The sequence below is a fragment of the Takifugu flavidus genome, chromosome 10 (assembly GCF_003711565.1).
Source record: "Takifugu flavidus isolate HTHZ2018 chromosome 10, ASM371156v2, whole genome shotgun sequence".
Classification (NCBI taxonomy): Eukaryota; Metazoa; Chordata; class Actinopteri; order Tetraodontiformes; family Tetraodontidae; genus Takifugu; species Takifugu flavidus.
The window spans coordinates 1,832,626-1,859,217 of record NC_079529.1 but is presented as its reverse complement, the minus strand read 5'-3'; the positions used below and the strand labels follow the sequence as shown (position 1 = coordinate 1,859,217).

Sequence of the window (26,592 nt, the reverse complement as noted above, 5' to 3'; positions counted from 1 at the left end):
AGGTTCATTTTCGCGCAGCGTTAAGCTGAATGTTCCTCTCACTTCAGTGGGATTAATAAGGATATAAATTAAATTCCAATTACGATCACCTCTGAGGGCGCATGGCTGACGTCCATTCAATCAAAAGTTGTGGTTTTTTCTCTTTGTCTGGACTTAAATGGGATTTAAGGGTTGTTCTTCTGAATCTCTCCACCTATACCTGCTTCATTTACTAACTTTATTTACACCATCTCTGTGGACGCGGCTGTTGCTTCCTATTGACAGAGTGGCTAATTATTATTGTTCTACTCAAACTTTTGCTCTACAAATGGAAATTCAGCATCGGCTAACTGTTCTGAGGCTACCGTCGCTTTAATGCCAGCTGACCCTGAGCTGACGTCAGGACCTCAGTTTTAAATCTTACTTATTTATAGCGGCACATTAGCTCTCTGATTGTGTGTTCCACTTTGGTTTTGGCCCGCTGGTTGATGCTAAGCACTTCTGGAAGCCTCTGGAAGCCTCTTTCAGAGCACCAGCGTGTCTAAATATGCAAAACACGGCGGGCCAAGAAGAGGTTGGGATGTCTTCCAGCGCTCACACCTCCAGCCAGATGGGAGCAAAATGAACCCCTCGGGTTTTAGCTAAGCTAGCTAACACTTAACCCCGCATAAAACAAATATTCTGAGTGAATTTTATTGGCAGAAAAGTCCAGATTTATAAAAGGATCTTTCCATATAACTGTTCACACAAATGCTCTTATCCAGGAGGCCACAAATACACAAAGCTCACCTTCATTCACGTGTTCATTTGTGTTGGTGGGAAACTCTCTTAGTCTCTTCCAATTGTTACCCCCTCTTTGAAGGTAAGGGCTGCCGGGTGAGGCCACAAGAGAGGTTATTAGCTGGGCAATTAGCCTGTTTTTTTCTTCCCCCTTTATGTCCGAGAAAATAGCCAGGAATTTTCCCACCACGGTGCCAAATTCATAATTACAGTCCAAGACCATTAAAGGTCTCCTGAGCTGAGGGGCAGAAAAATTGTCTCCAACTCCGTGAAAATATTTGCTATTTTTAATAGTCGCCTTAAGTAATGAGCCTCGTTCTGTGGCAGAGCAGCTCCCAGTCCGGAATCTCGTAGCTCAAAACGTCTGTTTGATATCACAATTTATGCCGAATCATCTCTCTCCGGCAATATGTCACCGACTCACCAGCATGCTGAGGTGTTTAGAGTCCTTGTCGTAACACGTTTCTCCCGTACCTGCCATAAGGTGCGGTGAGTAGGGGAGCACTCACAGCAGATCTTTGACCCGGGCAGCCATATGGCCCCGAGACGGTTGCCCAAATACAGCCCATATGGGCCGCAATGGCTGCCGCCGCCGCCGCCGCCGCTGCTGCCGTGCTTCACTTTTCTTTTCTTTTTCAGGGCTGGTGTTGAGCTTTTATGAAGCATTTTTGAGAATAAGTTTGCATGAAAAATTCCAATCTGCAAGTCAGACAGACACAAGATGCCACCATTCATCACGTCCAGTCAGCCTGCAGTGATTTATCAGCTGAGAAATGCAACCTGACATACCAATTCAGCCAGGAGCCCCCAGCCATGAGGAGTATTAAATGTTCTCTACTGTGCTCCGGCTCACAATTAAACCTGGGTAAACTGGGTTTTGATGGAAGATAATCAGAACCACCCCCCCCTCCCCCACCCCCACACCGTCATTCTTGTGGAGGTTCGAGGCCGGCGTCCTCTCCGGCGGCGGGTTTAAAAAGCAGCGAGCCCGTTTTTACGACCCAGTCGGCGTATTTTAGCGTTCCCGTTTGTCAGGAATCATCTCCGGCCTTTAAAATTTATGAATGCTGTCTAATCGCGTAACGCCGTCGTTAGCCGCAGTGCTAAGATCGTGTTTATTTTTTTACGGCGCCTCTTAAAAAAAAATCTTGTCAGTGCATGTCCTTGCGAGATGGATGAGAGTTGTATAATTTTATGGAGACCCGTTGGGGGGTCAGAAGGGGAGGGAAGACGGTAGCGCCGGTTAGCTACTACAGCACTATTTTTACAGGCTAATCCTGTTTTCCCCGGTGCACAAATGAAAGCTAAAGATTTTTTATTTCCCATATTTCCCCTCGCCTGAAAACACTATATTTAAATGCGTGTTAGCAGCAAACAGCTAACACAAAGGGAAGGTTTTTATGAATTCGAATGTAGCTGCCGTTGCGTCATATGTGAGTCAGTCTCCGAGGGGGGGGCAGGGTTGAGCCGTATGTTGGTTACTTCCTCGCCGCCATTGAAAACACATCTGCAGGGCTCGGGGCCTCCGCAGCCGCGTCCGCGCCTATGTACACGTGGGCGTGCGTACGTGTGCGATCAGCCCTTGACTTTTGTGGATGGGTGCTGATTAGGCAAGCTGCCGGGGTTCTTTGTGCTCCCCAGAGGGGGGGTCGCAGCGTTCTTTGTTCGGCGTCGCCGCCAAGTCTTTCTTTCAAGTCCTGTTTTCCATCGCTCGCCCGTCTCTGCCGCTCTTTACAGTGTCAGATCCCCATGTTGTAATTACATAGCAACCAGCACCTATAGACGCGTGCGTTAGGCGGAAGCTAACGCGAAGGAATATAACCGTGCGCATCCATCGACTGGCGCCGGCGTTGGCATTTACTGCCGCCATTTTATCGAATCGCAACATTTTTACATTTACAACAGAAAACTCAGAGAAGGCAACCGCTCAGCATTGACTGAAGCACGCGTCATTGGGAATTTATGGGCTCGCTTATGACGCGGCGTGACTGCGAGTTTACGACCGGCGACTCGTGTTTCTGTTGTTTAGTCCGGCTGTTATTGGAATTTAATAAAAGATTGTTGTTTCTAATCAGCTACAGTGCTTGTATATTGAATTACTCCCATTTGAGTAGGGATACAGTGTCAAGTGTATAGAGAAAGGTGTGTGTGTGTGTGTGTGTGTGTGTGTGTGTGTAAGGAGACTCCTGGTAGTTATCGTTGCCAAATGTCCCCAAGGAGAGCGAGCTGTTGATGAAATTCATTGGCAAGCAACCCGGCGAGCGTAGCGACGGGGCGGACGAGGACGGCCTTCAGAGGAACTCGGAGTTTTTTGGTCTTTTCTCCTCAGCAACACAACCGGGAATAAAACAAAGAAAAGAGTCCAGAATAAACCAGTTGCCTCCTCCCGTTGCCATGGCCTGATTGTTGTTAGCAACAAGTCAGAGAAACTCTGCTTCCAGCCAGATATTTGTGTTCTTAACTCTTATTTGCAATGTGTGTCTGTGTGTGTGTGTGTGTGTGTGTGTGTGTGTGTGTGTGTGTGTGTGTGTGTGTGTGTGTGTGTAGATCAAGAACGCGGCAGCGAACGTTCTGAGGGAGACCTGGCTCATCTACAAACACACCAAGCTGATGAAGAAGATCGATCACTCCAGGGTCCGCAAGCACCAGCGAAAGTTTCTCCAGGCCATACACCAGTGAGTCCACACACACACACACACACACACACACACACACACACACGCTCCGGCCTTCCCAACAGCTCGATCCTTCTGCTCGCCCACACCGTCGAATCACCGTTGATAATCAGATGAAGTGCTCGGCCGCGCAGGTGTACGCGGACGCCGTGATTCACCACCTCGCGCTGGCGCGTCCGTGCAGCCGCGGGACGGAGCGATCAAAGCGTCGGAGGAATTCTTTTGCCTCATCTGGGTTTTTCCCGTCGTGACGCTCCGAGGATGAATCACGCCGCTGCTTTCTTTTCCACCATTATTAAGAGTCTGTTTCGTTGCTCATCCTACGTGAACTTTTCTAAATGTCACCCATGCGCCGGCCTAAATTGGCTATTGTTAGCACTAATTAGCTCGGTTAGCAACGAGACCCTCCTCCTGTACCAAACGCTGGCATTTCTTCAGATGACGTGTAAAAGGAAAAAAACCTCCTTCTATTAGGGAGGATCTGCAGCGGCTGTTGGCCAGATCGCTCCATTCCCAACGCTACGCTGGCCAAAATGGCAGGTTAAATGGAAACTAGCGCTGGCACGCCCCCCCCCCCCCCCCCCCCCCCCACCCCCCCAACACACACATGTCCCGCCTCTCTTACCGCTTCATGCAAGAATGCTAACATTCATGCAAGAATGCTAACTTTATCCTAGCTTTCCTTTTCCGCTCTGGAATCATCTTGAGTTTCTGAGTCCCTGATAGATTTCCGGCCACGTGGTCGTGTCTGACCTCCTCGTCCGATGTGCACAGCCGTCTAGACCATCTCATTTATCCTTGGAACGTGCACATGCGTGCTCAAAACTCCCGAAGTGACGCTCCTGCACCACAGTGGCACCTGTATCTAAATGATTAAAGCACCAAAACGATGCTGTAGGTTGATACCGGACTCTGATAAACAGCGTTTTTTGACTGAAGGAGGACATGTTGGGCATAAATGGCGTCCTCTTTCACGCTGTGCTGGGTTTCATCGTCTCTGGGGCAATAAGAGGAAGCAAATCTAAATCTCCCTAACTGGATTCTACCCAGCCGCATCGGCGCCAGGAACCATGAATCAGGCGTTAAATCCAGCCACAGGTAGAAAAGGCAAGAACAGGCAAGGTGACCCCCCCAGTGTGGCGGTCTGGGCCCAGAGGGATCAGCTCTCCGGACGGGACGCTGTCGTCTAAATGGGTTTAAACCTCCGAGGTGTGTGTCTTGTGTTTGTCTTCCTCCAGATTACGCAGCGTGAAAATGGAGCAAAGGAAACTGAGCGACCAGGCCAACACTCTGGTGGACCTCTCAAAGGTGGGGCGGGCTCAGGTCGCATCACATGAGCTACACACACACACACGCACACGCTCACACACACCACATTCCTCCACGCTGACCTGCACACTTGTGCGGCTTGGTGTCTCCTAGCAACAAAATGGAACAAGTGTTAAAACAGGGATGACTGAGTGAGAGAGTGAGGAGGAAACGAGGGGAGGGAGGGCTCGTGTGAGTCTGTTCCTGTGTGGGTGTGTGAGTGTGAGTGTGAGCGTGTGTGTGACTGTGAAAGAGAGGGAGTGAGATGGAGACCCGGCGGAGGGAGGAAATCTAAAGGAGTGGTGTGTGTGGTGTGGTGTGTGTGTGTGGTGTGTGGTGTGCGTGCGCGCGCGTGGTGTGTGTTGTTGAGAGGCGATGCCTTTAGCATCAAATATTACATCTAAGTGACTCCATCTCTATTGACCACTTGTGTTTGCCATGGTTACGGGGGCAGGATCAAAGCCTTTCTTTCTTTCCTTCCTTCTTTCCTTCCTTCTTTCTTTCTTTCTTCCTTCTTTCTTTCCTTCCTTCTTTCTGAGTTTAGGGATTTCCTTCTTTCCTTCCTTCTTTCTTTCCTTCTTTCTTTCCTTCCTTTTTCTTTCTTTCTTCTTTCCGGAGGTCCTTAGGTTTTTCTTCCTTCTTTCTTCTTTCTTTCCTTCTTTCTTCCTTTTCCTTTTTCCTTCTTCTTTCCTTCTTTCTTTTCTCTTCTTCTTTCCTTCCTTCCTTCCTTCTTTCTTCCTTCTTTCTTCCTTCTTTCCTTCCTTCTTTCCTTCTTCTTTCCTTCCTTCTTTCTCCTCCGTCCGGTTCCCTCCATCCTGTCTTCAGGCTCTTTCGGCCTCTTCCTGTCTGATTGGGGGTGATTGCCTTAAACGAGCTCAAATGAAACGTGGGCCTAATCAGACCCTGTTTACGTTTTTGTGTGGCGTCCCGCTCCGGCGTGCTGAGTCACCGCCTCTCCCTCTCCCGCTCCCGCAGATGCAGAGCGTCATGTATGAGCTCATGTCGGAGCTCAACGACCGCAGCGAGGACCTGGAGCGCCAGATGTTGTCCCTGGAGCAGCGCATGGAGCAGCTCACGGCCGGCTTCAACTCGCTGCCGGCCCACCTCTCGGCCACCCTCAGCGCCCAGCACGCCGCCCTCATCCACCTGCTCCAAGAGCGAGACGCCAGGGACGGAAGAGGAGGCGCCGTGGCGCCGCTCCCCTCAGGTGTCTCCTTAACCACCGCCCCAGCTTCCATGACTCCCACCCAGGTTGCATCTCCAGCGCAGTCCCCTCCCCAGGTCCCCACCCTGGCTCTGGAGTCTCCGCTGTCCTCGCCACCCCTGAGTCCAGTCGGGGGCCCGGAGGGCGGCTCCAACCCCAACACCTCCGTTTCTAACTGTTGAGGAGCTCTGTGAGGACACACAGGGGGGTGGACGTTCACCTCTGGGCTGGGGGTTCCTGTTACCCTGGAAGTCGGAACTTTGGGAATGGGAAAGGGGCAACAGGGGGCCTGTTTAAGGGTTTTTATCCAACTATTAGACTAGATTTGTTAGATGAAACCAGCCAATAGCAACAACGCAATAGTTTGCATGGACGAGCAGCCCAACGTGTCTCCGGTCCAACGGTCCAGGATTCGGACCATCGTGACGGGAGGCGCCACAGTGGCCAACAACACTGAAAACAGTGAAGCGGAGCAGCCATCGAACTCTGGCCACTCAGGTCTCCTCCAAGTTGGAATCCCAGGGGGTGGGGGGGTTCTCATGACGTAGCTGAGGGTGGGGGGGGGCTCAGAAACTCTGAGGAGGACGATGGAGATGTTTGGCCCCTCCATTCTGTGGCTTGAGGATGACTGTGAGGAGAAATAATGGGATTAAGATGGGGGGGCTATAAATGATGAGGTATATTAGAGACTTTGGGGCATTTTTCCTTGACAAGAGAGGGAGAAGAAAAATGGAGGCACTAAAAGGTGTGAGGGCGATGAAGGATGTGAAGACAGTGAGGAATGAAGGTGGGGGGTGGGGGTGGGGGGTCATTATATGAACTCTAAATGGCATCAACTCCAGTTACTGAAGAAAGCCTTTATTCTCGCCCCCCCCTCTCCTTATATCAGGAATTACGACCATAACTTTTTAATCCTTACGATGTTTTTTCTATCTGAATGCTAATTGTGTATTAACGAGCATCCCTTTAACAGAAGGTTCGATCGACAAGATCATTCTGGGAAAAAAAAATAGTCGCATGCACTGCACGCACACACACACACACACACACATGCGTGCACGCACACGTGAGCCCAGCACAACTCAGCATCTTCTTCAATGCGGGCCCCTTTACACTCGTAACACTGAAGCTGTAACTGCAACATCCCGCGCCACACATCCCTGCACACAACCCTGCCACACATCCCTGCCACAATCCCTGCCACACAGCCCTGCCACACATTCCTGCCATGCCACACATCCCTGCCACACATTCCTGCCATGCATCCCTGCCACACAACCTGCCACACATCCCTGCCACACATCCCTGCCACACAACCCTGCCACACAGCCCTGCCACACATCCCTGCCACACAACCTGCCACACATCCCTGCCACACATCCTGCCACACAGCCCTAACACACATCCCTGCCACGCATCCCTGCCACACAGCCTGCCACGCATCCCTGCCACACAGCCCTAACACACATCCCTGCCACACACAACCCTGCCACACAACCCTGCCACACATCCCTGCCACACACCCTGCCACACATCCCTGCCACACATCCCTGCCACACAGCCCTGCCACACATCCCTGCCACACAACCCTGCCACACATCCTGCCACGCAACCCTGCCACACATCCCTGCCACACATCCCTGCCACACATCCCTGCCACGCATCCTGCCACAAACCCTGCCACGCATCCCTGCCACGCATCCCTAACACACACCCTGCCACACAACCCTGCCACACAACCCTGCCACACATCCCTGCCACACATCCCTGCCACACAACCCTGCCACACATCCCTGCCACACAACCTGCCACACAACCCTGCCACACATCCCTGCCACACAACCCTGCCACGCATCCCTGCCACGCACCCTGCCACCAACCCTGCCACACATCCCTGCCACGCATCCCTGCCACGCATCCCTGCCACGCATCCCTGCCACACAGCCTGCCACACAGCCCTGCCACTCCATTTATACATGACAGGAAGTGTCCACGTGCACATCCTAGCGGGGGGGGGGGGGAGGGCTGCTACAACCTCATCCCTGTAAATATTTCCTAGCAACAGAACTCCGAACGTGGCGTCTTTACTGAGATTAGAGATTCGATTCCTGCACAAACTCTCAGTAAAGGGAAATAACTTCCAATCGGGTTTATTGAATAACAGAGATGATATCAATAATTGATGACCCTGTGAGGCAGCCCTGCACAAAATTAATGCTCCACATTTTGCCTAGTGTTTCCTTGTTATTAGATTTGTCCGCTGCAGAGAGTTAAAAATGAGGCCCCGCGCATTACCCCCCCCCATAATGAACGATCCGCTTATCCTCCCACTGTGATCCAACGCCTCTCGCTAGTCTGGATGAAACAAAAGCCACAAAATGAGCTTCTTCAGCCGTGTGAGTTCAAGTTGATGTTATTGTTGGGTGCAGCCCACAGTGGTGCCAATGACCTTTCATGGGGGGTGGGGGGGGGATCTCACACGCTGATTTTCAAGCTCACAGACCCCCCCCTCGAAACAGCACTCCGTTATTTTGAATGTATTCTGCGTAAAGAAACATCATTGCTCACTCCAGCGCACAAAAACAGAGAACGTACACACACACACACACACACACACACACACCTCGACAACCAAAGTGCTCTCTCTTAAATGGACTTCAATAAGAGGCAGGGAACACTGCTGTCACTGGGGACAAAAGATTGCGGGAGGCAGATATCTTGACAATACTTCTGAGGCAAAAACTGTGAAAAATATGGACCTGGACTTGATACAGGCCTGACACACATCACGGTGGACCACGGGAACGCAAATAAACCTTATAAAGGATAAATGGCCATGAAGGAACAGCTGTTGTGAAATAAATAAAACATAGAAAGGGAGACTAAGGTGTATCTGAGAGGAATTATAATGGCGCGGGGGGACGACAAGCCTATCTTTGAATTAGAGACAATATTTAAAACTGTTTTATAGCGACACGCTGTGGCCGGAATACTGAATTACATTCGCTTGGACTATTGTATGCTGTTGATGAACTTTAGCTTTGTATTGCTTAGTCTTTTCTACCATTATGATTAAACGCAGTTATAGCTTATTATTAATATTCCTATACTACGAAACTAGTATTCTTCTCATTCGTCATGACAATTATGATATATGTATTGACAACAGGTTAAATAATTCTAAACAAGGAAAGTGCCGTTTGAGGTTGAAATTATTTTGTAATTTTATTTTAACAGAGAGAATTAATAAAGTATATATCTATAACATCCCAGATTCCACGTTTTCTGTGTCTCTGTTGTTCGCTCCTCAGGAAATTATTATCTTAGAGGCGTAAAAAGATTACCGAGCGATGCAATTATTTTTTAATTGTCATTTTTCTGGGCAATTTTCACTCCACTGCCTGCTGCTATTGGGTTTTATAATCTGTTAGGAATAGTCTCCCTTTTGTCTCATCATTTTATCTTGCTAAGAAGAGGGAGGAGCTGCAATCACATCAGAATTACTGTTTAAATTTAGGTGGAGGACGCTTAGTGATGATTTTCTTAAAATTAAGCAAAAGCAAAAACGACTCCAGCTGGAGTGTAGCATCACCTTTTAAAAGGAAGTGATTGCATCGAGCGTGTGCCGCTTCGGAACATCCAACCCGGCAGGTTTAATCAGACCTGCGGAGGCAGAGAACTCAGCAGCTGGATGCTGTAATCTGGGCTGGTGCAGGAAATCGATACCACAAATCAAACACAAGCCGCACAAATCTGAATAACCTGATGTGCCTGTGCATTCTGGACCTTTGACTCATACTGGACGAGATACCTGCCTGAATTGTCACTTTCAGTGTTAGAATGATGGAGTTCTTATATCAACATATGGGACCCACTTATCAAAGAAACCCCCATTATTCTCTGCAATAATTATCCATTATGCACTGTTATACTGGGCTGTGAGCAGCTATTACACTTTAAACTGCCTCTGTAATTACGGTGTGCTGCTGTCATCATCCGCAGCAGCCCAGAAAGGTTTCCGATTGGTGTGTGCTCCACGTCTCTTTCTGAAAAAAGGATTCTTCTTCAGCACAGAGAGACACTCACACTCTTAATGGCGAGTGAAGGTGATTTACATCAAGCGGCTCAATCTTCCAGGGCAAAGGCAGACGTGACGACCGAAACTAACCCTAACCCTAACCCTATCTCCTCTTCATTTTCAGTTTTCACATATAGAATTTAGCCAAAAGCCTGTATCTGATGTGTGTAACCCAGGCAGCCTGGCGTTCTGCTCAGCCCAGAATGCGACACACATGCAGATACAACTAGCTTGTTATTGTGTTATTTACCCTGGGTTTTCTGCCTCTCTCGCAGCCCGGCTGCATTGTCACGATTGCACTGTGTAATTTGGAGTCGGGGGCAATATCAACGCTCATAGTCTTTGCTGGAGCTCATTTAGCAGCTCCATTTTCCATAACCTCAGTCTGTCGGGGTGGCAGTTTTACTGTAGTCTACAAGGGAGGGGATAAGCCAGTTTCTTCATGTTTTGAATGCTTCAGGCAACAGATGTGACCTTTGGTTCAAAACTGTGAAGAACGGAAGCATATTTTCTCTGCCTAACCTCTGCTGGCTCCATTTTAAGGGACCTAACAACCGTCCTACCAGCAAGGATGTGTTTTTGAGCACAGAGGTGGAAGCAGACAGATGGTTGCCAGAGGTCGGCCACTGTTATCACCTCCCCGCACTGCTCTGTCAGCTGTAATGTCATCAACGGGAAATCACAGGCAGCTCTGCTCCCCATCACGGGGGAACCTCCCTGGACGAGAGGAGACGAGCGCTGCCCTGCAAGTTGCCGTCAATTGGATCAACAGCCCGTCGCTGGAACAAGCCCGCTGACGCTTATTTATCGCCCTGCTCATGAGAGTGAACAGCCATTCGGATGACTGTACAAGTCACACCTCCCTAGGAGGAGATGTCCTGCTGTTTCCTTGGCAACCAGAGGGACAAACGCACTAATGCATACAGGTCTGTGCAGCTCGACATGTGCGTCAGAAGATCACGCCGGTGTGTCCGCAGCCCCGGTTAGAGAACGACAGCCAACACTTCCAAGGACATGTTTTATTTATGTGGTTTCTGGAGCGGGTCCCCCTCCACGGCTGCTGCACATCACCGATGTTAGCGTTCCTCCAGCAGCATTGGAGAAAACGACTGCATTAAAGCTTTGTTTGATTGGAATGGGATATAATGGCTCTTGATTACTTGACTCATTCATCCTTCAGCTGTGTGCAGTCACTCTCCCGGCCATTAAGCTCTTAATAATCCATCAGCACAGCCCACAGATGTTTTGCGTGTGAAATGAAGTGTGCCGCACTTTCGGTTTATTTGACCCACGGTGGGGGTTTGAGGAGCATGAAACCATTCCTACAGAGGGCTGACACCGTAAGTCATCCCGTCCGTGTGACTAAACTGGAATAAACTCACACTTGTTTCATCCCATAATGTTTCCGATGGTGTCATCCGCAGTGGTACCAGGACGGAGCCCTGCCTTCACCGGTAACTGTCCACAGCTTTAGCTCCAGGGCTTTAATTGACCCATTTGTCAGACTGTTGATTTGCCTCTGGACGAGGAGAGACTGTGGGGTTTTTAACGACCTCGCTGGGGAGTTGTGCTGCCTCACCTGACAGGACATCAACCGTTCTCACTCCTTCCTCTGGACACGACACCGCAGCCTGACCCAGCCGGGGCTGAATAAAACATGGACACGTAGTCTCCCTTCTGTTAAAAGACCCGGTGAGGAACACCCGGTGTGGGCGGACGTGCATGTGACAGAAGCAGCTTTCAGAAATTTTGTCCTCTTTGAAATGGATTCAACTTTAACCATCAAAAAGCTCTGAGTAGCCGCCGCTAATTTCCTGGGCTAGTCTGCAGCCACAGTTGCATAAATTGAATAATTCTTTTTCTAAATTGGGAAAAAAAACTAAACAAACAGAGATTTAAGTTGGAGGAGGCACATGCGTCACTGTCCAACTGCAAAAGTTGCATCATCCAGATGGAGAAGTGTGTGTTCATAAGCTTTGGTCACAAGTTATTCGGATCTTGAAATCCTTGACTGTCTATGAGGCAGAAACAGTTAATAGATGCGCTCTAGTTTTTGAAGGAGTGACATAATTGACTGTGTAATTATCAGGAGACGGCCTAACCGGGACACGGTGGATTCTGCGTCGTGTCGAAAGGAGACATTTTGGGCTGTTTCTATAATCTCTGCACGCACGCACAGATTTGACATGGAATGTTTATTTTGGCTGTGTTTTTACAGGGCTGGGGGGGCTGCGCTCCCTGTCGTGCGTGTTATCTGTGCACTGCCTCGGCGCTCTTCTTTCTCTTTCCACTGGAATTTAGGTCAGGTGCACATGTGACTGCAAATTACCAATTGTGCGAGTGGCCCCTGCTCAGATTGCCTTGACCTTTAATGGAAACGTCGCGCAAGTGCGGCCGGAAAACCCGAGGCGCTGATGAACGAATGGGGCTGCAATTTGTACCCGTCGCATCCAGAAAGGGGGCATCTAATTGCCCCATTTTCCCTCACCTCAAACGTGTTCGAGTTCAATAATCAGACACACTCCTGTTCTGTCAGTGCAGGAAAACACGCGGGTTTGATGAGCGTCTCTGATGTGGGAAACGGCTTATTTGTGTTCAACAGCCATCTTGGCCAGCGACTGCCTGGCATCTGGCAGGTGATTATGTTTTTATATTCACCGAACATCTCACTCTTGCAATCTATTGACAGGGGCGCGAACGCATTATGTGTTTCCTGTATTATGCTCCCCTCTCCAGTGTGCCAACAAAAATCAGTTTGCTCACCAGGTTGGAGATACTTGGTGCTTGGCTTTTCACTGCACACTTGTTTGTTTTCCCTCCACAGGTTTCCCTTCACACGCTGATGTAATGTTGTTTTATCTCTTGCGCTTAAAAAAAAATCAATAAAAGGAGCTGCACCAGCTCTGATTTATTGCACTGTTATGTAATAAGGCCCAAAAGTGGGCTATGATTGCATCTGGCCACAGGGGGGCGCAAACCTTTTTTTTTTAACTTCATCATTTTAGCTGCGCAGTCATTAATTAAAACCGGAAATGACCACCGAAAACATGAATGATTTAGTCTAAGATGAGGCAGAGCTGACATGACTGATGCTCTCGATGGTCGCCGGGCTTTTAATAGTCGCGGCCAGTCAGAAACAGCATCCATCACAGCGGTGACCCACAGTGGTTCCGCAGAGGTTGCTCAAAACCGCATGTGTCTGTGTGCATGCATGAAACCTGTGTGTCTCTTGGAATATGTAGACTCATTTATCAGCGACTGCACAGCCACAGGACTGCCATCCACCTACTGGAGACGGTGGGAGACATGCAGGAGACCCACACTGAAGCTGTACAACGATGACAACCTATTTAGCTAGAATGTAACAGTAGGATTTAACTCAATAAATGGTATGTTTAAAACAATAACATGCCTTTTGAAATAAACAGGAGGAGCCATGATAGGTCAGTGTCCTCAGGATGGGGGGGAAAGATGCAAATGCCCTGCTTGTTATGCTGCATGCATCGCAGCTATTCGACTGTAGCGAGGCGCGGGCGGTGTTTCTGCAATTCAGTTGTCCTGGTGTTAATTTTAAATCAGCGTTTAAATGTCAAACTGAATGCGTGGAGGCATCAGTTGGGGGGCAATCGTTTAGCAGGAGCTGTCAGGGCCTCCAATGATGGGCCCCCGCTTTTATTGTTCCATTGTGTGTGAAATCTTAGCAATAGAAGTGACATCAGCACTCTCGACTGACCTCATGAGAAACTAAGAACAAACAAAAAGTCAAACCGGTAAAAAAAACATTTAATGTTTCTATGGTCAAAGGTCAAAGGAGTGTCGATTGGAAGCAGCATGCTTCAATTATGTTACGTTGTCTCACAACTGCACTCAATCAATCAATCAAACTTTATTTATATAGCGTCTGTTACAGTCAAAATTGTTTCTAGGTGCTTTCCAGAATCCCAGGGCCTGACCCCCGACAAGCAACAGTGGCAGGAAAAACTCCCCTTTAACAAGCCTGACTGAAACACCTCAAACAGGCTGTTTCTCTGCAGGTGCTCCAGTAACTGAGACACCACCACCTTCTCGAGAACTTTAGAGATCAAACGAATGTTGGATATCGGCCTATAGCTTGCTAATACGTCAGGATCCAGTGATGGTTTTTAAGCCACGGCTTGATCACTGCCACCTTGTAGGACCGGGGTACATAACCTGTCACTAAAGAACCATTGATCTGGTCCCGGATAGAGCTGCCTATCAATGGTAAAACATCCTTCAACAGGTGTGTTGGGATGGGATCTAAAAGACACGTGGTGGTCTTGGATTTCTGAATTAGCAATTACGCCTCAGAAAAATATACAGGGGTGAAGGAGTTTAAGGGCTCATTGGAGCCCCTGAATGTTCCCACAGTCAGCACATCTGGTGATGGTCCAGTTGTTGGGATGGCCTGGTTAGCTTTCTCTCTGATAGCTAGAACTTTATCAGTGACGAAGCTCATGAAGTCTTCACTACTAATGAAGCCATTTCTAAAGCTGTCATTGACAACATCTACAATCTGGTGGTTGACTTTGAGTTTTATTGTTTCTACATCATAGATCCAAACATAGAACATAAACAATGATGATACTGTAAAATAAAACTGATGAAGACAGGATGTGACGCTGTGGAGGTCAGGATGTAGAGGAGGAGGAGGAGGAGGAGGAGGAGGGCTTTGGGAGCTCTGGAATTGTTTACTTCATCTTTTTCCAGAACTTCCATCTCCAGAAGCATTTCTTCTTCTTCTTCTTTGATACTTGAAGCTGCAGAAAAGAGAGATTGTGTTTTAGATTTCACTGAACATCATCTGAAATCTTCTGGAAGAGGAACAAAGGCGAAAGCATCTCACCTCAAGTCGGAGGATCGCTTCAGAGAGCCTCTGGATCTCCTCTTTGTTCTTCTCCTCCTCGTGCTGCCTCAAACGTTGGCTCTCCAGGAACTTGTGCTCCAGCTCTTCGTTCATCTGTGCCCATTTCTGAGCTGTGCTGTCCCACCGCTGACAAACATCGGCCAGCATCTTGTTAAAGGTCTCATCTTTAGTCAAGAGCTGCTGCTTCGTTGACTCTTCTAGTTCCATGACCTTCTCAGCATATTTCTGTTGCTCTTCATCAAGTAGCTTCTTAAACTTTTCTCCTTGTAAAAAGAGCTGCTGCCTCAAGGCCTCTTTCTCTTCATCAGACCTTTGTTTCTCTTCCTCCAGCTTCCCCTTAAATTCCTCCTCGATCCCAAGGAGCTTGTGCCTCAGACCTTCCTCCTGCTCCGTCAGCTCTCTGCTGCATCTCTCCTCTATCTCCTGCTGCTGGGTCTGGAGGGTTTCCTCCAGGGAAGCACATTTGAGGTTGCTCTCCTTCAGAGCAGCTTGTGTGCTGTTCAGCTGGGTCAGGGTCTCTACATGGGCCACAGTCCTCATCCTTCGCCTCTTCACTGCCCTGCTGAGCTGCTCCTCCTTCTCTGCCAGGGCTTCTTTGAGCTGCTGGACCTCTTCCCTCCAAGTTTCCATTGATGATTCCAGTGGTTCTTGCTCTGCCTTCAGCTGCTGAGTTCCTCTCTGTGCCATCGATGCGTCTGCTGGTCACCAGTGTGCTACAAGAGTGTTGAGCTCCTCAGGCTGTGCTGAAAGAGATAGAGCTGATGTGTTTGATACAAAGGAGATCAAAGACTAAAAGGCCAACTTAAGATCAAAGACAGCAATGACAACTTAAGATCAAAGGAAAAAATGCCAACTTAAGATAAAGTTGGCATTAAGTTGGAGGTTTCTGTCCCTTAGCTGAAGGATCGATCAATCAATCAATCAATCAATCAATCGCGTCTCTTACAATCAGAATTGTTTCTAGGCGCTTTCCAGAATCCCAGGGCCTGACCCCCAACAAGCAACCGTGGCAGGAAAAACTCCCCTTTAACAGGAAGTAACCTTGAGCAGGACCAGGCTCATGTAGGGGGACCCTCCTGCTGATGGGGGGGGGGGGGGGAGGAGAGGAGAGGAGAGGAGGCAGAGAACATAGAAATAAATTATCATAAACTGCCGGTAGAGGTGAGTGGGTCAGCAGGGTCGGAGGTCAGTAGGTCAGCATACAACTATGAAGGTGGCGATACCTGTAGATGAATACAGAGGAGAGGAGGGGGAAGCAGAAAATCTACACAAGAAAGAACGTCACTGATTTACTTGGTGAGGAGGAGAGGAGATCAGGTGATCATGTTTCTGGACCCCAGCAGCCTCGGCCTAAAGCAGCAACCACTCCTTATCACTTTTATGTAGAAATTAAACAAGGTCAGATATAGAAACATAAAGACTTAATTCTGTGCGCTCAATGCACATGTACGATTTTTAGTAGGATATTCAGGTGTGACTGGAACATCTAAAGGAGGCAGGATAAAGGAGGTTGAGTGTAGAACTAACAATCCCACCCCACAGCAGCCTTTTTAATAATCTTTAATATTCCAATGTTCAACAGATCTGACAGGCAATAATAAACAGATATAATGCCTTTTAATTAACAGTATTAGGCATTTATTTAGTCCATCCCTTCCTTTAATTTTGTCTTCAAGCTACTTCTGGGCTCAACTTTAAAAGTTTGTCAGTTGTTTCTGTTCCTCCGTAGCTCCGAAGCAGGGAACAGCTTCAACCATGATGGAGGACACGGAGCCCCACGTGCACGATGTGGAGCTCCGCGCGCTGGACCCCGAGAAGCAGCCTGTGACGGGCGGAGGACAGGCTGCGTCCGCAGAGGAAAATGGCAGCGTTGAGCCAAAGGTCCCAGAGGAAGAAGTCGCACTCACTCCACCGGCTACCAATCAGCTGATTGAGGTCGCCGGCAACTCAGGGTAGAAATAATCTTTGACTTTTGCTTGTGTGCCAGTGTGGCCTCATCATTTCACCGCTTTTCAAATGGGTGAGAACTCGTTTGGTGCTGCTTTTACTATTGAGTTTGCATTGAAAGAAAACCTGTCCAATTGAAGAGACCATTAGCTTCCATGCTGCTTCCCCAATGTTTACCATGGTGTATTCTGACCCTTTTTACATCCTTCCATCTCTGGTCTCTCCAGCTGGCACAGGTCTTCAACATTGTGACCTGATACACATTTAGCATTTTATTAGGGTGATTGCATCTCTGACGTGTCCAGACTGTAGGGGGACCACCTACTGAATCGCTGGCTACTACATACGTCAATATTTAACATCACCAGTGCACAGGGCATCAGTGCGATCAATCTGTCCATCAATCAGAAAAACCAAATCAATGAGGAATGAGAACCCCTGGAGATATTGGCATTCATGTGCACGGACAAAGGTCTGAAGAAGAGCAAAGCGAGTAGTCCAGTCTTCACATATGGGGATGAAATCAGCCTGCAGTCCAGACACGTACGTCCAAGAGCGGCCAGGGTTCCGAGCGGGGCGAGCGGTCCTGCTGCAGTTCCCCCACAATGTTTGAAAATGGCAACAAAGCAGAGAAAATTTTAAATAATGCCAAAACAACCCCATCGGTGTCCTTTAAACCCTCAGAAATCTGACCTTCGGGTACATTTTAGCTCTTTTATTTGGATTTTAATCTCGATTTTAGTTGAGCTGCATCTAGAGGGGGGGGGGGGGGGGGCTCCTGGCTGGGTAAAGAAGGTGGATGGTGATAGATGCCCTATTACACTTCAAAGCAATGGCGCTTGTTTAGTTTTTGAGCAAAATCTTTATTGATTTTCTTTAACAAACACAGAAAAGGTTCATTCTAGAAATGTCATTCAGGGACATGGGGCCACCTTCTCTCACATCATTTATATTTCTCCAAAGGAGCAGTAATAGGCCAGCAGCCAAACACCACTAAACTAAACCTAAATGATAATATAAACAATAATCTGGATGAATGGAGGCAGTTTTAAATAAAACTCTTATACGCAGCTTGTAATAAATACAAATTTGTCCGAATGCTTGAAAACTGTTTTGTCTGAAACAAATCTCTTTTTGCATAATTATATAGCTTTAACAGATAGTGTGACTGGAAATTGACTGTGTATGGTGAGTTATTCCCTCAGAGCCTCCGGTGCTTCATCCAAAATCCTGAGAATTGTCTCCTAAGACACATGCTGGGTTTCATATAACTCGGGAGTGTGTAGAGAGCTGGTTCAATATGTGGAATGTATTTGTTTACCAGCATAAATTACTGAGCTCTCCTACCAAGAGGACAATTCGCTGCCTCTGCTTTGTTGAAGGTCGTTGCCATGGACACGTAGGGTCAGGAAAACTCATCAGCATTGAGTTAGTTAATTGTGTGCTGGATGCTGGTGATGAGTAATGACTCTGTCCTTGGCAATGTGAGAAAATCAGATGAACACAACGCGTCTGTTCAAGTACAGTTTCTCTGTGTGTGTGTGTGTTCAGAGGCTATTTTTTTCCTCCGCGACCACCTTGTGCAACAGTTGTACTAATTTGTCTACTCTGCAACGTTCTTCCTCTCCTGGGTGTGAATGCCAGCATCTCAGAATCCGACGCCAGAATTTTGCATCTGTCTGCGGGGAAGTTTGAGAAGACACGAATGTTCTTCCCTGAACGACCACCCACGTATGATCAAAACATCAGGAGGCGTCAGCGCTGCTCATACTTCTGTTGCTGTTCCGAGTCAAAGAACGTTTGAAGCACTATTAAATTAGGACTGAGCTAAAGTAATTTGCCCTGGTCCTGCCCACATGGTTTTCGTTTCTCGGTAGTGCAGCGCCCCCTATCGGCAACTCAACGGTTGACACCAACACAAACTACGCAAGATAAACTAAATTCCACAGCAATGAGAATGAAAGGATTTCCATTTAACTACACAGTAATTCAGTTTGCTGTAGTATGCATATAAAGCCATGACACAGGATATTAAAGTAATTCTCTGTAATTATTTATTTGGATTGTATACAATGTACACACAGCAATAGAAATGACCCCTCTGTTGATTTTAAACCTTTGTTGAAAATGAAATTAAGCTCATGTAGGTCTGCATTTTAAATGCAACATTACTAGAGTGATTATTTTAGACGTCACACTCAGGAAGCTGCACAAGCAACAATTTACCCTAAAATCATGGTGCATTCAGAGTGGTGAAGGAGCATTAATTCCCAGCTCAAGCAACATTAGTCAATATTCACTGATGCTTTGGAAGGAAAAAGTCAGGGTTAATTGGCAATTTTAGCAGGAGTCTGTCTCCATTCAAACTAGGATCGAGTGCTATCACCAGCTGGAAGATTAGCTCATACACGTACACCTGCGTCTTCATAAATGAGGTTACTGGTCGCTTCCACATTCGTATCTGAACGTTTGGCGCCACTCGCCCACCCTGGGATCACATTTATAACCATTATACTGTACACACGATGCCTAAAGCCTCTGTACGTTTACGTACAGAGTGAAAAAAATGCAGCCATTCTAAATTATTGTCCTTTTAAAGCATCTCCTTCTTAAATATGAAATATGTATGCATTAGGACTGGCTTTGAAATTGGGCATACATTTAAATAGCATATTTCATTGTTTGGGTATAAATCATATGCAGTGTACAAATGAGAGCCCCAGATCCACACGTGCACATTTAAAACATCTTCAGATACCAGCCAAATGAGATCTCAAGTGTCTTTAGAGATGAGAGGAACATCTAAAGATTAAAACACTAATGAATAGATTAGTGGCATTAAATTGAGCTCTTTTTTTCTTGGTTGACATGGCTCGTATTCCGTCTCTTCGAGGCATCAGCCCAGTGGCAGCGTGACTCCGTGTCCACTCAACTGTTCATCAGGTACAGCCGCACCCGACCAGCTCAGTGTTGTTTCCTCCTGAACGAACATCCTGCGGAATATGGAGAACACACCAATAATTAGATTTTGCCATGGTAACGACAGCACTGTGGGTATTTAGAGGTATGTGCTCGGCCAGTTGGGTTACAGTCAGGACTTGACCAACATACTTCCACAGCATTAAAACATGCTTTTCATCACTTGGATGTCAATGGAGAGGTAAAAAAGTATACACTTTCAATCCAGGCTCATGTTAAAATGAAGACAGCTGAGGCCCCACATAAGTCATCTAAGAGTGTAAAATATACTGGCACAAGAGTCTAAAGGTTCTGCTCAACCACTCAAGCGAGGCTTATAAGTCGACACCTGCACCTGCAACCGGAGCAGCTCGAAGATGAGCACACACTCGGCAGTCCTTGGTTACTGGCAGTCCTTGGTTACTGCAGTGTGCTTGGTTGCACAGCAGCAGGATGGAGAAGGTGGGTGGAGAAAGGGCCACTAAAAACAGACCTTGAGCTGATGCACCGACACACTAGACAATCATTTCTCAAATCAGCTCCCAAGCAAATCTTTAACTGAAAGGACAACAGAGCAGGGGTGGGCCGATTCCTTGCTGCTCTGGCTTTAAACGCATTTCTGAATAGGAGAACTGTCCTTGCAATTGACTGTAAAAGAAATGGATCAAGGAGGATTCATTTCTGAAACAACTACAAGAATCACTGTATGCCTCAGTTGACACCTTTTCCATGACAAATGCAATGAAACGGCAACACAAAGGCAGATATATTAATCCCAAACCTCAGTGACAATCACAAAATGTGACCTTTACACCACTGCAATATTAATACTATTCTATGGACCTGGCCTCGTGTCATTAATAAATATGCATTAATGTTTCGACAGACAGGCTTAGAGGGTTTAGAGTCCATACCTTCCGTGAGCCGAGCTTTCCCTCCCGTAGGCTGACAGAGGACCGTGGAGCAGCCGACACACAACACGACGGTTTGAGCGTGACTGAACACTGTGGTGATTTTGTAGCAGCCTGCAGACACACAAACATGGCTTATACATGTGGACAGCCGTGAACCCTTTCTCGACATCAAAGCACCGAATGTCACGTGTAGTATTTGTCATCGGCACAGTTTGTTCATGCAGCCGGCTGCTTAAAAGAGTCAGGTGAAACTCCTTCAACAGGCAGCCACATGTGTCACTGTATGCCTTGTTTGACACCCTGATCATTATGGCAACAATGACAGAGCAACACATAAAGGCAAATAACTGAGTTAAGGGGGTGTACATCAGTATCAGCCGAATTTCCAAATAAAGTTGGCTTTAAGAAAAAAATATCTGGTTTATTATTTAGAACCATTTGAGACAGAAGCATGGCCCTGTACACGGAAACATACACAGATGATAGTATAAGAGGAGGTTAGTGGTTATTTTTCCCGATTAATGTCAAATTCTCTCATTCTATTAAATGACAGGCTGATTTGGTTTGTAAACTAATAAGGTTACCTGGGCATTTGACATCCATAAAATAGGAGTTTGGACACTGCACAAGTCGTTTTTTCTTGTGTCTCCTCCTTTCCTCCTCGGGGCTCGGGTGCAACAAATCCTTTGCAAGCTAAAAGGACACAAAGTTATAGCAAATAGGAGATTAGTCAACATGTTTATTGTTTACAGCCTTCGTTTCGTTTCGTCGACGACAATAAACCGCATATACGACGTTGTCGATGGGCAAAGGTTATTTATTTGCGCCTGGTGTTTTTCATGTTATCTAATGTTCAAGCGAAATAAAGTGAAAATAGACCAAAACAGGTAGATCTAAACAGGTGAGGCTTTCCCTGCCAGACATGTCCCAACATGTCCCCGCGGTGCACGTGCTCGCCATATTGGGCCCGTTTTCACGTATTTACATTTACATTTCAGCATCCAAACAGCTTGTATGTAAAGAAGATGCGTTGTGTGTTGTTATAGCATCAGACAATAGGAAGATAACACTTTTTATCAACTCTAGGACTTTGGAAGACGGAGGAGTACTTACAGGCATGTCTGCGTGTCTCTCTACCTTCACCGGAAGCTCACGTAAGCCACGAGGCAGTCAAACCGGAAACCCGCAAAGACGCGAGGAAGTGGCTTTTCTAAAGTATATATGTGAACTACATAAAGTTTTAAATATGTTTGGGTGGAATGTGTTTTATTTTGCGATATTAAAAAAACGAATGTAAACGTATTTTATTTAGTCGAATTCTACTGCTTATACAATAAAAAAATAAAAGAATGACAAACTTGCAAGATTATTACATATACGTGCCTAATCAGAAGAGTGCAAAGCACTTTTTTCTTATTAATAAAGATTGCGATGTGGCATTGACACTTAAATTATTGATCCTTGGTCAGGAATACGGGGCTTTGGGTGTATTGATATTTTCTGATCAAATAGCACCATCTTGTGTCCAAGCCGGGTGTCTGCAGGTCTGAGCCGTCGACACCCATGAATCACTCCCACACAACGAAGCCTTTCAGCGGATCTGACCGACGGCTGCAGTGGCGTTTTTTCCTAAATCAGAAAAAAAAACCACGTAGGCAAGGTATCTGCGGATACCCGACCCTTTGCGAAGATCACCTTGAATCCAAAGACCAAGAGTGAACATCAGCAGACCGCTTGGCCAACTTTGGATGAGTTTGTTTCTTTAACTGGGGCAGTCCAGGCAGAGGCACTGAGGGGGATCGGAATTTACCGGTGACAAGAGAAGAGACGGGGAGACAAGTCCGATCCACTCCTTTCATGGAGTCAAAGTGAAGTCGACGTAAAGTGCTGTTGGAAACTCTTTTTTAATCGTGCTTTATTATCTTTTTTTCCCCCCCAAGAACATTGCAAGCCATGGCGAAAAAGTACGATTTTCTTTTTAAACTGTTGCTCATCGGAGACAGCGGAGTGGGCAAAACATGTCTGATCATCCGATTTGCCGAGGACAATTTCAACTCCACATACATTTCCACCATCGGTACGTTGCTCTTTTCCCCGTCCGGGCTGCACCAACGCCAGAACCGGCCCGTGTGCACCGAAACCAAACTTTGCTCACTGTTGACATTTCCTCCTCCTCCTGTTTGATGCTCAACACTTTCCACGTATTCGTGTCCCAACCGGCCCGTGTTGGTTTATCTCTTTTTCATGCTCTATTTTCCTTTCCTTTCCCATGTCTTTTCCCTGCACCCCGCTTCCTGGATCTCATTCCTCTCACTTGGCTCACAGAAGGTCCACCCACCCTCATTCCTATCTTTTTTACCATCTCTGCCTTCCCAGAAGAAAAGTTAACTTCTCTGGCCTGCACTTTTATTCCTCTTTTGACCCTCTTATCTGTATCTCAGCAAAAAATAATAATAACAAGCGGTAAGGCAGGACAGGCCACATTTTGTATTTTCATATGTGCGGTAAAAACCTCTGTAGAAGGTGGAATAAATGCCCCCAAATCATGAGTGAAACTTGGAAAGTCTGAAGTAACTTAATCCGCTTCTTGTCTACGTGTTTATTGCTCGTCATTCAGACATATTTTCACTTATGGAAATGAATGAACGCCATCCTGCTGTGATATAGTCAGAATTGACATGTTTTTATGATGGAACAATTCTCCCATGCGGCTGAAGTTAAAGCAGGAATCTAGTGAGGTGGAAGCAGAACGCCTTCAAACAGCAGCAGAAACTGAAAATACTCAGGAATTCGGTCCCACATTTGACCAAACCCTGGACACTGACCTATATAAGCACGTGTGGGCGTGTTTGGCGTCCATATGTGATGTATTTAACTCGTTATCTCTCTCCTTTCTCCTCCTCCCTGTCCCCTTCTTCTCTGCCAGGCATTGACTTTAAAGTAAAGACCATCGATGTGGACGGGAAGAAAGTGAAACTGCAAGTGTGGTAAGAGTTGCCAGCTGCTCTGTGGCGTGGAAATGCTTTGTTTAGGTCTGTTCCCTAAAGCGGGTCACCCAGGGGGAGTTATGAGGAACATCTTCTTCCCTGTATCAGACAGTCACCAATCACGGAGGCTTGCAGGCAACCCCCCCACCCCACCCCCCTCCCCCAGTCCTCTAGCATTTAGAACTTTGTTTTAAAGTATCGGGTCGGCGCCGTTCATGTTGTCTGACGTTTGCGTGTGTGTGCAGGGACACAGCGGGCCAGGAGAGGTTCAAGACCATCACTACAGCCTACTACAGAGGAGCCATGGTGAGCCGCAGACGCAGCCAGGTCTGTGCGCCGGCGCTGCACCTTCTTTAGCTGACCTGTTGTGTCTTGACCGCCGCAGGGCATCATCCTGGTCTATGACATCACAGACGAGAAGTCCTTCGAGAACATCCAGAACTGGATGAAGAGCATCAAAGAGGTGAGACCGTTTCCGCTCCGACTGAAAACCTGAAATAGAAATATGGAATTAATGATGAGAAGGGATCGTTTAGCCCATTAGCAGAAGCAAACCAAGCATTGTTTAGCCCACTGTGACCTTATACCATCCCGGGGAAAGTTATTCGTGTCATTTAAAGAAGAAATGAATCAACTTAATGCGGTCCATGTTATCATCGCCTAGCATCATCATCCTTCATCTTTAAGGAGAAAATGTGACCTTTGCAGGGACATTAATGGGATTTTATTGACAATCTAACAAGGACAGTTTCTCAACTGCCTCCTCAAACTGCAACTTAATGGTTTTAAGGGTTTTTTCCATTGGATTAATGGCGGCTGGTTGTTGTAGCGCTCCCATCCTGTGCAGGCCAGACGTTATGCAAATGTGTCCGCATTCCTCTGCATTGATTGGAATTCTGCAGCCCCGCTGACCCCGTAGTCAGCTGCACGATGACACCCCCTTCATTTCCCTCCCCAGAATGCATCAGCGGGAGTCAGTCGAATGTTACTAGGCAATAAGTGCGACATTGAAGCAAAGCGCAAAGTTTCCAAGGAGACGGGAGAAAAGGTGAGATGTCATTTTGGGGGTTTTATTGTTGGAATTGAATGTGTAGCAATGCGGTTTTTTAAAAGCCCTCAGTCAGGAGTGACTGGAAAATGCCACTTGAAACAAAAAGGGAGCGGCTGTTTGAGGAAGGACGGAAAGTGTCACGTGTGGGGTTTTTTTTCGATGCGCCCGTGTTTACTTTAGAGGAAAAGCAGGAAGTAATTATCACCCATGTCCTGGCTGTCTGTAATTAAATGTGTCTGGTTGACAGCTGGCTAAAGATCACGGTATCCGGTTCTTCGAGACCAGTGCAAAGTCCAGCATTAATGTGGAGGAGGTGAGCCGTAGGGAAACATCTGACCTGTTAATATCACTCAACGTGCAGTTGCTCACTTACAACCTCGCTTGACTCTGGATGTTTCTCTCAGTCGTTCCTGTCTTTGGCACATGACATCCTACAGAAGTCCAGCAAGAAACAGGTGAACCCCAACAGAACTGATGTCACGTGGTCGAACCTCTGAATGTATTTGCGGTACGGTGAATGTCACTCAGACCGTCTTTGCTTGTCTGTTTCCTCGGCTCGCAGGGTCCGACTGGCCGTGAGGTGAAAATCACAAGCAGCACTGAGAAGAAGTCCTCCAAATGTGTTCTTCTCTAGATGGGATGTCGCTGAAAGGTCGCCGTACAAGAACACATCAGTATTAACTGGAGAGTAATACAAAAAGCAAGTTTTCTGTCTCAATCTGGTGGACTCAATTGTCAAATTTTTGCAGATCTTAAAGGTGAAACTAAAACTACTGGTATTATCTTTGTATGCATTTGCCCCTTTCTCCCCAGAATGGAAGACAATTATTTATGGATTTCATACATGATCTTAAAATGTGCTTGTTTTTCACACTGAACATATCTGCTGCCAACAGCTCCTTGAAAGTGTTGGAATTTGTTCTGTTCGTGGGTTGTTCTGCTGGCTGCAATATGCAGTTTCGCCACTAGGTGTCACCAATCCTGCACACTGGACCGTAATGAACACGCATCGAGCTTCTGGGTTTTTGCCTTTTGATCCAAACTGTCGTATATTATCTGTTAAATGGAGTCAATATTGGGCTGGATCCGGAATTTCACACACATACAATGCATCATATTAATATATAGCACGATTATCAACTCATCAGCAGCTCAGAGATTTCCCTTTCTTGAATTATATTCCTACCATTTTTGTGGTACCCGATTGAAAATCCTGTTTTAAATGTTATGTAATTTTATAATATGCCATCACAAACATGTTGTCCTTCTTTAAATACTGATGAAGCTCTTCAAACGTGTATATTTTAACGCATTTCACGGAATTTACAGTAAACTCAGTTGATATAACATGCATACTTTTATGTGATAATATCTTAAACTAGTCGCAGCTTGCAGCTGCAGAGTGAGATCAACACCAAGCTTTGGTGATGAATAAGCATGGTTTTAACAGAAAGGGAAGAGCTGTTATGTGGGATATGATTGAAGAGATAAGCAGCTGAATACAGTGATGTGGAGAAGCTGCGGCTTCCACTCTCATTTTGAATTGAACGGGTGGGTCCGGTCCCGATGCATCTGATGTAACAGTCTATATCCAAACAGTTATAAATTATTCTGACTGATTCCAGATGCACACCGACTCTTTATGCATCTCTGTCAAACCACCACCACTTTAAGGTACTTAGCGAAACACACATTCCATTTGTTCTGGTTCAGTCTCTGCAGGCGCATCAACATATTCAGTGACCTTTATTGTTTAACCTAGTCTGATTTAGCCGGTGAAAAAAACAATATTTAGCCTTAAAAACAAAGAAAATATAGAGCAAGGT

The 26,592-nt window shown here is 46.8% G+C and overlaps 3 protein-coding genes, 1 long non-coding RNA gene and 2 other non-coding genes across 13 annotated transcripts in view; 2 read left to right on the top strand and 4 right to left on the bottom strand.

The window, feature by feature from the left end:
- Positions 1-6,935, top strand: part of kcnn3 (potassium intermediate/small conductance calcium-activated channel, subfamily N, member 3) — a 36,936-nt gene extending 30,001 nt beyond the window's left edge. Inside the window, 3 exon segments of the mRNA XM_057045134.1 lie at positions 3,307-3,434; positions 4,673-4,742; positions 5,718-6,935. Coding sequence (XP_056901114.1) covers positions 3,307-3,434; positions 4,673-4,742; positions 5,718-6,128 — 609 coding nt within the window. The 3' untranslated portion in view covers positions 6,129-6,935.
- Positions 6,852-7,892, bottom strand: LOC130532466 (uncharacterized). Of its 8 annotated transcripts, none has more exons than XR_008952334.1 (5): positions 7,827-7,892; positions 7,623-7,751; positions 7,470-7,547; positions 7,226-7,302; positions 6,852-7,081 (listed from the first exon to the last, which is right to left on the bottom strand). It is a non-coding gene; the product is annotated as an uncharacterized LOC130532466 (long non-coding RNA). The 8 variants fall into 8 exon arrangements; XR_008952337.1 differs by having other exon boundaries at positions 7,432-7,611; positions 7,661-7,751; XR_008952332.1 differs by having other exon boundaries at positions 7,470-7,611; positions 7,661-7,751.
- A 10,995-nt stretch (positions 7,893-18,887) lies between these two features.
- On the bottom strand, positions 18,888-21,921 carry rps27.2 (ribosomal protein S27, isoform 2). Its single transcript, XM_057044881.1, has 4 exons — positions 21,842-21,921; positions 21,313-21,421; positions 20,729-20,839; positions 18,888-19,849 (listed from the first exon to the last, which is right to left on the bottom strand). The coding sequence occupies exons 1-4, from the start codon at positions 21,845-21,847 to the stop codon at positions 19,821-19,823; spliced, it is 255 nt and encodes an 84-aa protein (XP_056900861.1). The 5' UTR covers positions 21,848-21,921; the 3' UTR covers positions 18,888-19,820.
- Positions 20,445-20,577, bottom strand: LOC130533266 (small nucleolar RNA SNORA13). The gene has a single exon (XR_008952523.1). It is a non-coding gene; the product is annotated as a small nucleolar RNA SNORA13 (small nucleolar RNA).
- LOC130533265 (small nucleolar RNA SNORA13) lies at positions 20,939-21,070 on the bottom strand. Its single transcript, XR_008952522.1, has one exon. It is a non-coding gene; the product is annotated as a small nucleolar RNA SNORA13 (small nucleolar RNA).
- Positions 21,922-22,286: 365 nt separating the features above from the next.
- rab13 (RAB13, member RAS oncogene family) lies at positions 22,287-26,396 on the top strand. Its single transcript, XM_057044879.1, has 8 exons — positions 22,287-22,805; positions 23,655-23,715; positions 23,961-24,021; positions 24,101-24,178; positions 24,674-24,763; positions 25,014-25,079; positions 25,171-25,221; positions 25,329-26,396. The coding sequence occupies exons 1-8, from the start codon at positions 22,682-22,684 to the stop codon at positions 25,398-25,400; spliced, it is 603 nt and encodes a 200-aa protein (XP_056900859.1). The 5' UTR covers positions 22,287-22,681; the 3' UTR covers positions 25,401-26,396.
- The last annotated feature ends 196 nt before the right edge of the window (positions 26,397-26,592 follow it).

Bases quoted from the DNA above. Each gene is read 5' to 3' on its own strand.
- rab13 (XM_057044879.1), top strand. From the start codon at position 22,682: ATGGCGAAAAAGTACGATTTTCTTTTTAAACTGTTGCTCATCGGAGAC. The intron at 22,806-23,654 runs GTACGTTGCTCT...CTTCTCTGCCAG, and splicing joins CACATACATTTCCACCATCG to GCATTGACTTTAAAGTAAAG. The intron at 24,764-25,013 runs GTGAGATGTCAT...TCTGGTTGACAG, and splicing joins CCAAGGAGACGGGAGAAAAG to CTGGCTAAAGATCACGGTAT.
- rps27.2 (XM_057044881.1), bottom strand. The intron at 20,840-21,312 runs GTAACCTTATTA...GTGTGTCTGCAG, and splicing joins TATGGATGTCAAATGCCCAG to GCTGCTACAAAATCACCACA. The intron at 19,850-20,728 runs GTATGGACTCTA...CATATTCCGCAG, and splicing joins GAAAGCTCGGCTCACGGAAG to GATGTTCGTTCAGGAGGAAA.